At 44.3% G+C, this 13,083-nt stretch overlaps 1 protein-coding gene across 9 annotated transcripts in view; it reads right to left on the bottom strand.

The window, feature by feature from the left end:
- Positions 1–13,083, bottom strand: part of BCAT1 (branched chain amino acid transaminase 1) — a 584,786-nt gene that overhangs the window by 405,574 nt on the left and 166,129 nt on the right. For all 9 annotated transcript variants that reach the window (XR_003856480.1, XR_003856479.1, XR_003856478.1 and 6 more), the window contains one exon: positions 9,936–10,046. Coding sequence is in view for 6 of the 9 variants with exons in the window: in XM_029600154.1 (XP_029456014.1) it covers positions 9,936–10,046 (111 nt within the window). In the remaining 3 variants the exon portion in view is untranslated. The remainder of the gene's footprint in view (positions 1–9,935; positions 10,047–13,083) is intronic.

Raw genomic sequence — 13,083 nt, 5'->3', positions numbered from 1 at the left:
CAGAGAAAGTATTCTCAGAAAAAGCAGGTACAAATTTCTGCAGGTACTTTTTCTTTAGGCAATTTTCTAAGTAAAAATATGTGTACTTTTTATTTGAAAACTGAAGCAAAGACCACATGTTAAAAAAATAGCCATGAATTTTGCAGCAATGGAGGCAGTTTGAGAATTGCTCCCATGTGGCAGTTGTTTTTGAATTATTTTGTTTTGCCTTATTGCTGTTAGGTCAGCTGCTATACAGGTAGGCTCTCTGTTGTCACCCATTGGTTGATTTGGAGGGAAGGAGAAAGACTAAAACATTCTAAACCTTTGATCTCCTGATTTAGTTAGGGATGTTTAATCATTTTATTTATTTATTTTTAATTTTTATATACCGGAATTCCTGTATACAATACAAATCAATCCGGTTTACAATAAACAAGTTACCCTGGTTGGGGCGGTCCGACCTGGGCTTATTACAAGGAACATTGAAAGTAACAATACCATTTAACAAATAACATTTGACATTATTCGTGTTTTGAAACAGTATGTGTGTTCAACTTTTTACAGGGAACTTTAGTAGCATATAGAGTGTACAAGTATACAGTTATATGGAATGTGATTAATGACTGTTAAATACACATTGTGAAAAAGCAAGTATATAAATTAAGTGTCAATGGTGTTAGTGACATGCTGCAATGATTGGATCTGAAAGTCAGGAGGAGGTGTCTAGTTACACTCTGGGAATTGAAACGCTTGCCTGAAGAGCCAGGTTTTTAACCTTTTTTTGAACTCTGGTAGACTGGGTTCGAGGCGTATGTCTGGTGGGAGAGCATTCCATTGGTGTGGTCCCGCAGTTGAGAGTGCTCTTTTTCTTAGTGTTGATTTAGCTGGAGCTGCGACTAATGTGCCTTTGTAGGCGCTTCTGATGGGTCTGGAGGATAAGTGTGGACGAAGTTGAGTTTGTAGTGATATAGGTGTGACGTTATGAATTGCTTTATGAATAATGGTTAAGGTTTTATATAGGATTCTCTGTTTGATGGGTAGCCAGTGGAGGTTGCTCAAGATGGGGGTGATATGGTCTCTTCTATTAGAGTTAGTTAGGATTCTGGCTGCGGCGTTTTGTACCATCTGTAGAGGCTTAATGCTGTTGGAGGGGAGGCCAAGTAGGATTGAGTTGCAGTAATCAAGTTTGGAAAAAATAATGGATTGCAGAACGAGGCGAAAGTCATTGAAGTGAAGGAGTGGCTTTAGTTTCTTTAGGACCTGTAGTTTAAAGAAGCAGTCCCTGGTGGTTGTGTTTATGAATTTTTTTAGGTTAAGTTGGTTGTCAATCCATGCTCCTAGATTCCTGACGTCTGCAGAGAGATCCATGTTTAAAGATGTGGGTTGTGTAAGGCTAGGTGGGTGGGTGTTTGGGTTGTGTGAAATCAGTAGCATCTCTGTTTTGCTGGAGTTTAGAATCAGGTTCAGGCTGGAGAGTAGTTGTTTAATTGGTTGAAGACAATTCTCCCAGTAGGCGAAGGTTTTTTGAATTGATTCTGTGATGGGGATGAGGATCTGGATGTCATCTGCATAGAGGTAGTGAGTAAGCTTGAGTTGTGATAACAGATGGCAGAGGGGGAGGAGGTAAATGTTGAACAGGGTGGGAGAGAGGGATGAACCTTGTGGTACGCCTTGGTCTGATAGGATGGGGTCAGATTCCTTGTTGTTAATTCTGACCTTGTAAAACCTGTTTGATAGAAAGGACTTGAAACAACTGAGAGCTGTGCCTTTGATTCCTATGTTTGATAGTTGGTCTAGGAGTTGTGAGTGATTTACCGTGTCGAACGCTGAGGATAAATCATGGCTGGGATGCAGGTTTATGTTTTACCCTGTCTTTGGTTTTGTTCTGGGGAATATGTTCTAGGAATGTTATAACTAATGATTTTTAATTTTGCTTTTATAATTGTATTCTATGTGCTTTAAGAGGAAGGGAGCCAAGAATAGGCTATTTTAGATGTACTCATATGAGTTGATATTTTAAGGATCATAGCTAATACCTCTGCTATAGCCTGCCAGCTTCTGAAATTAATCTCACTAGTGTTGACAGAACTGTTTGACAGAACTGTTACTGGCTTTTATTTACTTAAGGAGGTGTGTGAGAAATTTAGGGAGGTGTGTGCCTGTGATGAGATCAAACTGAGTATCTTAGCATATACAGACAAGAATCACTACTGCCCTGGAATAGATGATTGGGTTATCTATTTACTGTATGAATATTGTTAATCTGTGTTCCATCATTTAAAAAAAACCCAAAATATTTCAACTTATCTTCTACCAAATGTAGTCCATCGATTGACTTTATAAGAAAAATATTTACATTAAGGGTCTAATTTCATTAATGATTAATACTTTACAAAGTTAAATCAAAGGCCTACATTGTTTTGCATTCATTCATGTGAAACTAAGTTAAAGGTATTAATGTAAAACACTGAATGTGAAGAACATTTTTTCTGGTATCAAACAGAATTACTCTGAGTCACCATGTTTTCAGTCTATTTTTTTCTTCATTTGTATAATATGAACTCTCCCAGCTGCAACCCCCTTCTAATCCACTCACTTATGCATTGCATCTTCCCTCATTCTTGTACTCACCCACCACAGGTGCCCCCCCACCCCAAACTTTCTCCCACTGCTGACAGAAGAGCAGAGCTCTTTATCCATTAGCCTAACATTTCCCCTTGTACCCACTCCTTGGTTCACCTCACCATCTGGCTGAGTCCTACACACAGCTCTGCTTGAGGGAATTTTGGAGAGAGAGTAGAGTCAAAGGGGCTTACTAAGGAGGAGAGGGGAGTCAGAGGAGCTGTTAGTCCGGCTTAGTTTCCAGTCAGGTGGGAGGGAGGGAGGGATGTCCACCACTAACCAATTAATTTTGAATCAGGCAGGTGGGAAAGTGGGTTACCACAGGGCTGACAGTCTTACAGGTTGATTCTGAATTTGGTGGGTGGAATGGGGGGGGGGGTTCCATGGGACTGTCAGTCCCAACAGTTAATTGTCTATCGGGCAGATGAGTGGGAGAGGTTTAGCCAACCAAGTTAGGCGTCTAGCACTGAGAATAACCACTAAGTTCCTAACTTTCTTTACCTAACCTCACCCTGTCCCTCGTCACACTCACTTTTGAGATTCCCAAATTTAGGGGCCTAGTGAAAAATGGGTGACTAAATTTAAGAGCTCGCTGAGGAAAGAGAAGGGAAGGATTTTCAATTAGGTAGATCTAGGTGTCTAACTCCTTAAATGTCTAGAATCTTTGAATATCAACCTAATAAAAATTGAGAGTTTATAAATGTAATAAAAAGGGAATATTTGCTATTTTTCAACTGTTTCATAAAAAAATTTCACATTAAATCCAATGAAAAAAAATCTACAAATTAGACATTTTTCATTAGTGTTACAACCCTGCCCATGGACCCATCCCGCGAGCAGGTTCACTAACCAAGATGCCGGTCAAACGCAGCAGGATTCTCCCTTGCGGTCTAGGCCGCTTCTAGACTGTGCTACCGCTTTCCCTTCACTTCCACGGCATAGCGCCGCCACCGGGGCTCCGCTCCTTGCGGTTCTGGTGCTGCCGACTAGGGATGTGCATTCGTTTTGAACGAATGCGTAATTCGCAACATATAGGGTCCCTATTTGTTGCATTCGTGGGTTCCCGAAACGTATGGCGAACTCCCACGAATGCAACATATCATTAAGGAATAAAACCCCCACCCTCCTGACCCCCCCAAGACTTGCCAAAAGTCCCTGGTGGTCCAGTGGGGGTCCAGGAGCAATCTCCTGCACTTGGGCCGTCAGCTGCCGATATTCAAAATGGCCATGTGACAGGAGCCGACCAATGGCACCAGTAGCCCCTGTGACATAGTAAGGGCAAAGGCTATCGGCACCATTTTGAATACCGGCAGCCGACGGCCCAAGTGCAGGACCACCAGGGACTTTTGGCAAGTCTTGGGTGGGTCAGGAGGATGGGGGGTTGTAGTTAATTAAATTTAAAGGGTTGGGATGGGAGGTTTTTCAACTTTAATGGGAAATGAATACCATATGTAACTAATGTACGAATCGGGTTCCCCCGAAAACGGATGCAACGGATTTGGGTCCCGACGAATACGAATACTGAATCGGACAAATCTGTCCCTTCTGCATATCCCTACCGCCGCCGTCTTCTTTCATCTTCGCGGCCCCGATCAGCCACCGGGATCCTTTCTTCGCAGCTGGTAGGCCGTCACAGACATCCTCTTCGAGCGGCAGGAAGCCACCGCTGCCAGCTTCTTCATCCACATGGCAGGGACGCCACCAATACAGCCATCTCCCAGGCTCCTCTAGGCACTGGCGTGCACCTCTTCAGGAGATTTAAAGGGCCAGTGGTGGGAAAAGCCCCGCGGCCACAACCAATGACATCATCAGTCTTTGCCTGGTTCAGCTCTATCAAAGGGCTCTGTTTCATTTCCTTGGGGCCTTCGGATTCGGTCTTCACAGTGGTCTGTGGTCTTCCTTCCGGTCCAGGTCATCCGTGGTCTTCCAGTGTCTTGATGGCTCTTCGTTCCGTCCTTGATGTTCCTGGCCTCCGTCGTCCTGATGTTCCTGGTCTCGTTCCTCGTCGGAGCTCCTTCATCGCCTGTTTCTTGTTCTTGATGTCCAGAAGTCCTGATGTCCAGAAGACCTGATGTTCAAGATGTCCTGATGTTTCATGTTCTGCGTTCCTGAGGTTCCTGATGTCCTGTGTTCCAGTCCTGATCCTGCTGTCCTCGTCTCCGCCTCTTCATCCAGCTCCCAGGTTCCTTGTTTGTTCACTTTCCTGGCATGCCACCGTCGTACTCCGTGACCAGCCCATGGGGCGGCTGTGTACGGCGCTTCGTGGCACAAGGACTACCTTCTTGCCTGCAGTGCAAGCCTACGGAAGGCTCCTGTTTTTAATGCCAAGTTCCTGAGTCTTGAATCCTGACCTGGTCTTCAGAATCCCTTGTGCCTGCTTCCGTCCATGCCCAACACTCTGCCAGAACCTGCTCCGCTTCAGCGTGGTCTGCAACCAGCCACGGGTGGCTGTGTAGGGCGCGCCTCGGTGCAGGCCTCTCCTGAATCTTAAACATGTCCCAGCTTCAAGTTCCACTGCTTCGTCTGGAGTCTGCATCGCTTTCAGCATGGTCCGCGACCAGCCATGGGTGGCTGTATAGGGCGCTCTGCAATGCAGCACTCACCCAGTACTTTCTCCTGAATCCTTGACTAAGACCTCCAAGTAACCTGAAACTTTGTCCGAGTCTTCAAGTATCCTGAAGCCTTGCCTGAGTCTTCCGAGTATCCTGAGTCAACGTCTGAGTCCTCCAAGTGTCCTGAGCCTATGTCTGAGTCTAAGTTCCTGAGTCTTCCAAGTGCCTGAATCTTCCAAGTTCCTCGAGTCTTCGTCTGAGTCTTCCAAGTTCCTGAGTTCCTATCTCGTCTTGTTCCTGCCCTCAGCCTCCGTCTGGCCTCACGCACTCGTCGTTCCCAAGCAGTGGGTCCGGAAGGGCTACTGAGTGGCCGGAGGGCTACTCCTGAGACCAGCATTACATAAGAACATAAGAACCCATATTTCTCTTTATCGTGCCTTCTGTAAACTGTTGTGATGGTATTTAACTTAACGACGGTATAGAAACATTTTTAAATAAATAAAATAAATAAAAACATAAGAAATTGCCATGCTGGGTCAGACCAAGGGTCCATCAAGCCCAGCATCCTGTTTCCAACAGAGGCCAAAACCAGGCCACAAGAACCTGGCAATTACCCAAACACTAAGAAGAACCCATGCTACTGATGCAATTAATAGCAGTGGCTATTCCCTAAGTATAATTGAATAATAGCTATTAATGGACTTCTCCTCCAAGAACTTATCCAAACCTTTTTTGAACCCAGCTACACTAACTGCACTAACCACATCCTCTGGCAACAAATTCCAGAGCTTTATTGTGCGTTGAGTGAAAAAGAATTTTCTCCAATTAGTCTTAAATGTGCTACTTGCTAACTTCATGGAATGCCGCCTAGTCCTTCTATTATTTGAACGTGTAAATAACCAAGTCACATCTACTCATTCAAGACCTCTCATGATCTTAAAGACCTCTATCATATCCCCCCTCAGCCGTCTCTTCTCCAAGCTGAACAGCCCTAACCTCTTCAGCCTTTCCTCATAGGGGAGTTGTTCCATCCCCTTTATCATTTTGGTTGCCCTTCTCTGTGCCTTCTCCATCGCAACTATATCTTTTTTGAGATGCGGTGACCAGAATTGTACACAGTATTCAAGGTGCAGTCTCACCATGGAGCGATACAGAGGCATTATGACATTTTCCGTTCTATTAACCATTCCCTTCCTAATAATTCCTAACATTCTATTTGCTTTTTTGACTGCTGCAGCACACTGAGCCGACGATTTTAAAGTATTATCCACTATGATGCCTAGATCTTTTTCCTGGGTGGTAGCTCCTAATATGGAACCTAACATCGTGTAACTACAGCAAGGGTTATTTTTCCCTTTGCGTTGCTGGGTCTCATTGGTGCGTGTAGGTCCAGTGGAGGGCTGAGCCTGCCTTATTCCAGTTCCAGACATTCCTTGCCTTGTCTTCGGTCCAGCCTTGCTCTAGCTCCGCCCGTGCCTGTACTCATTCACCTTTCACGGTGTATCTTGGGGCTCCTCCTTGAGCCGTGCCGTGATCCAAGGGCTCACAATCTCCCTTGAGTAAGCGACTGTACCTCCGAGCTCACAAGAATTAATATGTCTACAAATGCAAAACATGTTACATTTCACTTGTTTCACTTTCCCTGCAAATGCTTTCGCACATATCTAGATATGTGTATAAAACAAAACTCATAAAAGCAGAGCCCACTAGTATTATAGCCAAAATTTTTAAATGGTAGAACTGTAACATCTTTAGACATTTCTGTTTTCATTCCTCTGCTTAAATCTGTCCATTTACAAACAGCCTGCAACTGCAGGTCATTAGAAGGTGACCATCCAGTGATAAACCACAGTAATGGAAGGCAAAATTAAAAGATGTTTTCCATGTCAGGCACTAGCATTGTTACAAAATAGGATTGACAATATCTAATGATGATAATTTAGAAAAAATAATCACATTTTAGTTTGTTAAACCATTTTCCTTGCCATAAAGAGAGTACACAAATGGATTTAACCAGTGAACCTGTTATGAATCCCCCTGTAGCTGTGCTATGGGAGGCCACTCCGAAGCTGGGGTCTCGCCTACAAACTATCCAGGAATTGCTCCAGGGCCTGGGAGGCCTTCGATGTCCTTGGGGCCTGCCTGAGGCTTGCTTGGGTCTGCATGGACTTCCTGGTTTGGGCCATGCCCTTCTCCCTAGGGGCCTGCCCACAGCACTTCTCCTCAGTTATAGGGCCAGCTAGGTGTGGCCCATCCAAACTCCTCCCAGGGAGTTGCCTGTCTTCAGCCCAATAAAAGGACTTTAACTTCCAGTCAGCTTTGCCTTCGCAATGAGTCAGTCATCTGAGGAGCATCTCCTTCCCCTTGGACTCCATGGTCCTGCTCTTGCTTGGTGTTTCAGTATTCCAAGGGATTCCCTCTTCGTTTTGTCTCTGCTGTTCCTGATCCCGGGCTCTGATGTTCTGATGTTCCTGAGGTCCTCCGTCTCTGCCCTCCTGATGTTCCTGACATCCTCCATCTCTGCCCTCCTGATGTTCCAGAAGGCCTGACGTCCTCGATGGCTAGAGGTCCTTATGTACCTGATCTTCCTGATGTTTGTTCCTGCAATGTTCCAGCTCCCCGAGTCCTCCAGATGGCCACCCCAAAGGTAAATCCGTTCCGTCGGTTCCTGTTTCCGGTCATTGGAGCCTCTGCCAGTTGGATTCCTTTCCTGAGCCTGCCCCGCTCCTGCATGGTCCGTGACCAGCCTCCTTAGGCTGTGTAGGGCACGTAGGGGACAGGGTGATCCGTGACCAGCCCATTGGGTTCGCCCTGAGTAGTAGGCTGTATAGGGCACCCTGAGGAACAGTACCCACTTGTCTTCGTCTAAGTCTTGCAAGTCCTTTCGTCTCAACTGGATTTCCCAAGGTCCGTAAGAGTTATCTTTGCCTCGGACGTTCCTGATGCATTGAGCCTCCATCTACTCTAGTTCCAGATGCCTTCCATGGGAGAGCTTCCACCTGCTCGCCCTTCCGGAAGTCTTTCGTTCCTGTTGTTGATGCCTTGTGTTCTTCTCCTGAGTCCTGAAGCCTTCGTCTCAGCCTTCAAGCTTCAGCCCTTGTCCGCCCTCGTCTCTTGTCCAACCTGCCCCCTGTGCTGCTCCCTGCAGCAGGTCCGAAAGGGCTGGGAGTAGGTGGAGGACCACTCAGAGACCAACCTTGCATGGTTGTCCTCATTCAGGCATGCAGGTCAGCAGGGGCCTGGTCACCTCCAACCCTAGATGAGGTCCGTCTTACCGCAAGGGGCACACATCTCACCCCCAGCGCTCCCCGCCAGCGGAGCGCAACAGAACCAAGCAGCCACATATAAGCAATTTGAAGTTTCTTATAGCAAAGTGACTTATCACTGGAGGGCTCTTTTAAGACTTAAACCTATGGTAAAGTTTCCTCTTAAATAATGTAACATTTCTTTGGGTTCAGCACATGCCATAGAGATGTTTGAAAACTTGTATAATCAAAAACAATTTACTGGGGATGTTCATTCATTTGAAACAAATAGGAAATTAGAACTTGGCATTTTTGTTTTGGATTTTGGGCGTTATTCATGCAAATTTTATTGCATTTTGATGAATCTAGGCCTAAGGTAGATATTGCCTGTGCAGAAGAGTGGAACTCTGTTTTTGCACTGCAGTCTCTGCCTGTGTGCTTCTCTTCAGGTTCCTTAAAATGTTCATGCCTCTATTTGGGCTACACAATCCCACTCGCAGAGCCTTGGGGAAGAGATACTATTCTTGCTGCACTGCCCTGTACCTACATTTTGTGATTTTTGACCACTGCGCCAAGCCTCTCAATGCCTTTGAGTGGTTTACCTCTGCTTCAGCTCTCTTCAAAGTACTTACTGACAATTGGGCTTGCTATGCCAATTTTTACACACATTCTGTACCTGTCATGGACTCTTGTTCATATCACCCTTGGTACCACCTGGTCCCTCTTTTGGTGCATTGGGCTATTGATGCCATTTTTCTTCCTGCTTTAGCCCTCACTCTATATCTTGGGGTGTTAATGACATTCTTCTTGCTGCACTACTTTGCACTTATAGTTTGTGATTTTCAATGATAGTGCTCGTACTGCTCCAAACCTCTCTTGAAGACTTTGAGTGAGAGGTGTTTTTGTCTCTGCTTCTGCAAAGTGTTTTTTCATATTCAGTTAACAGTATTGATGTTTATTGGCTTTGCCAGGCCAATCGAATGCTTTGCATGAACCTTACCCGGTTATCTTTAACAGTTTAATGCCTTCTTGAACTTTTTCTTCAAACTCTCATCTCTTACAGTTCTTACTGACTCTTGGATTTATGTAGTATTTGGCAATTGGTGGATTCTACCACAGAATAAGGGAAAACTGACCCAAAAAATTACTTAAGGAAGCTAACTGGAGACAGAACAAGATCGTGGGGTGCTGCATCACTTGGAAGCATCTGGCAGATCCCAGTAATTGTCCTTCTCTACTCATATGGATGAGTAAAAAACAAATTTTAAGAACTATCAAAATGGCAACAAGGAGCATAAAGTAGTCACACTGAAGCAGGAGTCCCAGGAAATATTTACTAGTATTTAAATGGAAAGAAAAAACATCAGAAGAGAGAAAATATCCAATGAATAAAAAAATGGAATTCATAGATTTTTAAATTATCATCTTCAATTTTGCATTTTAATTGAGGCAGCTTTTCCTCTCTTGCCTATAAGCTCATATAGATATCTACTTTAAGATTACTTATTGGTATGTTTACTATAAGATAACTTACAGGCAAAGACATTCTTTCCGTAGAGCGCAACATTCTGTCCATGTTGAGTCTTGGTCGAAACAAACGGATTTTACCATCTACTCCCCGATATGCCTTCAGTCCTTCAAATAACTGCAAAGAAAGACAAACAATAAAAATACTAGAAAGGAGTTCTATGATAATACTCCCTATATCATTTACAAGTGAGGCATAAGTAGTGGAAGCATTGGAGCAAGAGTGTAACAGAGCTCTCTCAGAATCAGCCTGGAGTGCTTCCAGTAGGGGTGTGCATTCGTTTGCAACATATTGGTAATCCGCAACGTATAGGGTCATATTCGTTGTATTCGTGGGGAAGCGAAACGTATCAAGATTCCCCACGAACACAACAAATCTTCACTGAATTATTTGGCCGTCTAAAGAAGCAAATTTAAACAAACCCCCCACCCTCCTGACCCCCCCAAGACTTACCAAAACTCCCTGGTGGTCCAGTGGGAGGTCCGGGAGCCATCTACTGCACTCACGCCGTCAGCTGCCGGTATTCAAAATGGCGCCGATAGCCTTTGGCCTCACTATGTCACAGGGGCCGACCAATGGCACCGGTAGCCCCTGTGACATACCGGCAGCCGATGGTGTGAGTGCAGGAGATGGCTCCCGGACCCCCCGTTGGACCACCAGGGAGTTTTGGTAAGTCTTAGGGGGGTTGTAGTTAATTCAATTTTAGCTGGGAAACGGATAAGAATGAACGCATGAACATATCGGGAGCCCCCCTTGCCGAATGCAACGTATCTGCCCCCCGATGAATACGAATACCGAATGCAATGTATGCCGTCCCTCTGCACATCCCTAGCTTCCAGCTAAGATATTATGCTTTAACAGGCTGACGTAATATTTGCGTGGGAAAAATGGGTGCTCAATCAAGAGCATCCACTTTCTAACACATGTCCATCCACTTCTCCCTGTGCACGATGCAATAGGCAAATGAGCCACTGCGTTAAAAAGGAGGCACCAGGGGAAATAGTGTGTCCCTAACGACTCCTCAACATTGGACACACAGGTGACGTGGCTCGTTTTCCTAACCTGGTTGTGCACAGGTTAGGAAAACGAGCGTCCGTTTTCCTAACCTGTGCACAACCACGGGTTAGCAAAATGGTCACTCGTAAATTGATCATCTGTTTTCCCAACCTGACCGCCATCAAGAAATGTTTTTTTCACATTGCAACTTTCTGTGGTTCTTCCAACTTAATATCGCCACAATATTATTTATTTATTTTATTTAAATGCTTTTATATACCGAAGTTTAGCTAGCTGCCTTCACTCTGGTTTACAGATACAACAACTTAATACATTTTGTAAGTAACTTTCTCGGCTGCCTTTATCGGCGACCACAGATACAACAATTTAATACATTTTGTAAGTAACTGATATTAACCAAGTTAATTATCGATTAGAATTGATGCAACTAATATAATTTATATCAACTTTAGGTAACATTGGTGGGTTGGGGGTCTGAGTATAGCCCGGAAAAAAGAATTATGTTCTAACGGAAAGAAGGGAATATCATTGCTAGAGGAATCTATGTATACTAGTTTAAAAGTCTTGAGTAGATATATAGTCATGTTATCTATAATAGTCTTGAGATTGTCATTATAAAGAAGTCAGAGGAGCTACAGAAAAGCAGTATTTTCTGCTTTTTAGTTCAACTTTTGGGGCTCCTCAAAACTTAACACCATTTCCAGAGCTTGCATTGATTTTTAAGGGTTAAAAATGCACGGCAGTACATGGTTATTTTTTATATCGGGGGTAATAGCTAAAAGCCTCATCAACATGGCATTTGCATATGATGAGTGTTATTAGTTATGCCCTGGTTTGGACGCGCAAATCCCTGTATTGTAACAGGGGTTATGGATGCGCATCCAACTGCGGGTTAACCTGTGCGCTAGCCTAAGTGCGCGGTATTGCATTGGCATGTAAATTTGTTAATATTTGTCTTTGTTTTAGATAGCTTGTTTAAGCTTGGAATTTACTGTTTTCTACTACTGGCTCTAAATTTCTATGCTGACTTGGGCCAGGATTCATCATTCCATGCGGAATGATGAACCTTGTGCTACAGGGGAGCTGGGGGGAGGGGGAAGCAGGGGGCGGTCGGGTGATAGTCTGCAGCTGGCCGCACCACAGCGGTGCGGTTTCGCCAGCCGCAGTGCGGTCAGCTGCAGGCTATCGCAGGCATAGCACCACCGTAAAAGGTGGTGCTATTCCCCACGCTACTGCCGGCAATAATGTTCAAAACATTATCGCCAGGAGTAGTGCCGCTGCCGCTTACCATAATTCTCTCCCTAACTCTGCCCCGACTCCTCCCCCCCCCACAATTTAAATCTTACCGCCAAGATAAGGGCCTATCTCGGCTTGGAAAATAACCCCCTTGGTCTGTTGTCTTATGTGATAAGAGCTGTTTCCTATTATGCAAATTAAGGGCCTCACTTACTGTCCCACGCTCGCCTTAAACTGCTTTTCTTATACGGGGACCTATCTACTAAACTGTGATAATGTGTTTGCGAGCAATAAATAGCATTTACCACCCCATAAAATGTTTTATCATTATACCTGGAAATCCAAAATTATGGTTATTTGGGATAAATGCTACTGAAAAGGTGAGACTCCACAACACACAACTCAGGTTTATAGAAAAATCGATTTTAATGGCCAAACAAGTGATATTGTCAGTTTGGCTCTCTGCTGATGCACCTGAGTACCAACATTGGGTTAACAAAATGATCAAATTATCCACTTATGATTACATAAATGTTCAGAGATCCATAGAGACTAAAATGAAGATCTTTAAAGACATCTGGACTCCCTTTATAACTAAACAAACAGCAGAGATCCAACAGAGATTTCATACATATTGCTAAGTTGAAATTGGAGCACTTTATTCTGGATAGGAATTAGCAATACATTTACATTTCTACATTTATCATCTATCAATTATCATTTATTTATTATTATTATTATTCATGTGCCAAACTAGGGTCACAAATAACAGAGTCTGCATAATCTTGCGAATGACTTTGGATTGGATTCCTGGCTTTGACTTTGGATTGTACCTTGATTCTACTTGATCTCCGCCTGCCTTTGACCACTGCCTGCTCAATGACTTGCTTGAACTCTGCCT

The sequence above is a fragment of the Rhinatrema bivittatum genome, chromosome 4, assembly GCF_901001135.1.
Source record: "Rhinatrema bivittatum chromosome 4, aRhiBiv1.1, whole genome shotgun sequence".
NCBI lineage: Eukaryota > Metazoa > Chordata > Amphibia > Gymnophiona > Rhinatrematidae > Rhinatrema > Rhinatrema bivittatum.
The sequence above is the reverse complement of the archived record's forward strand: the minus strand, read 5'-3'. Positions and strand labels throughout refer to the sequence as shown.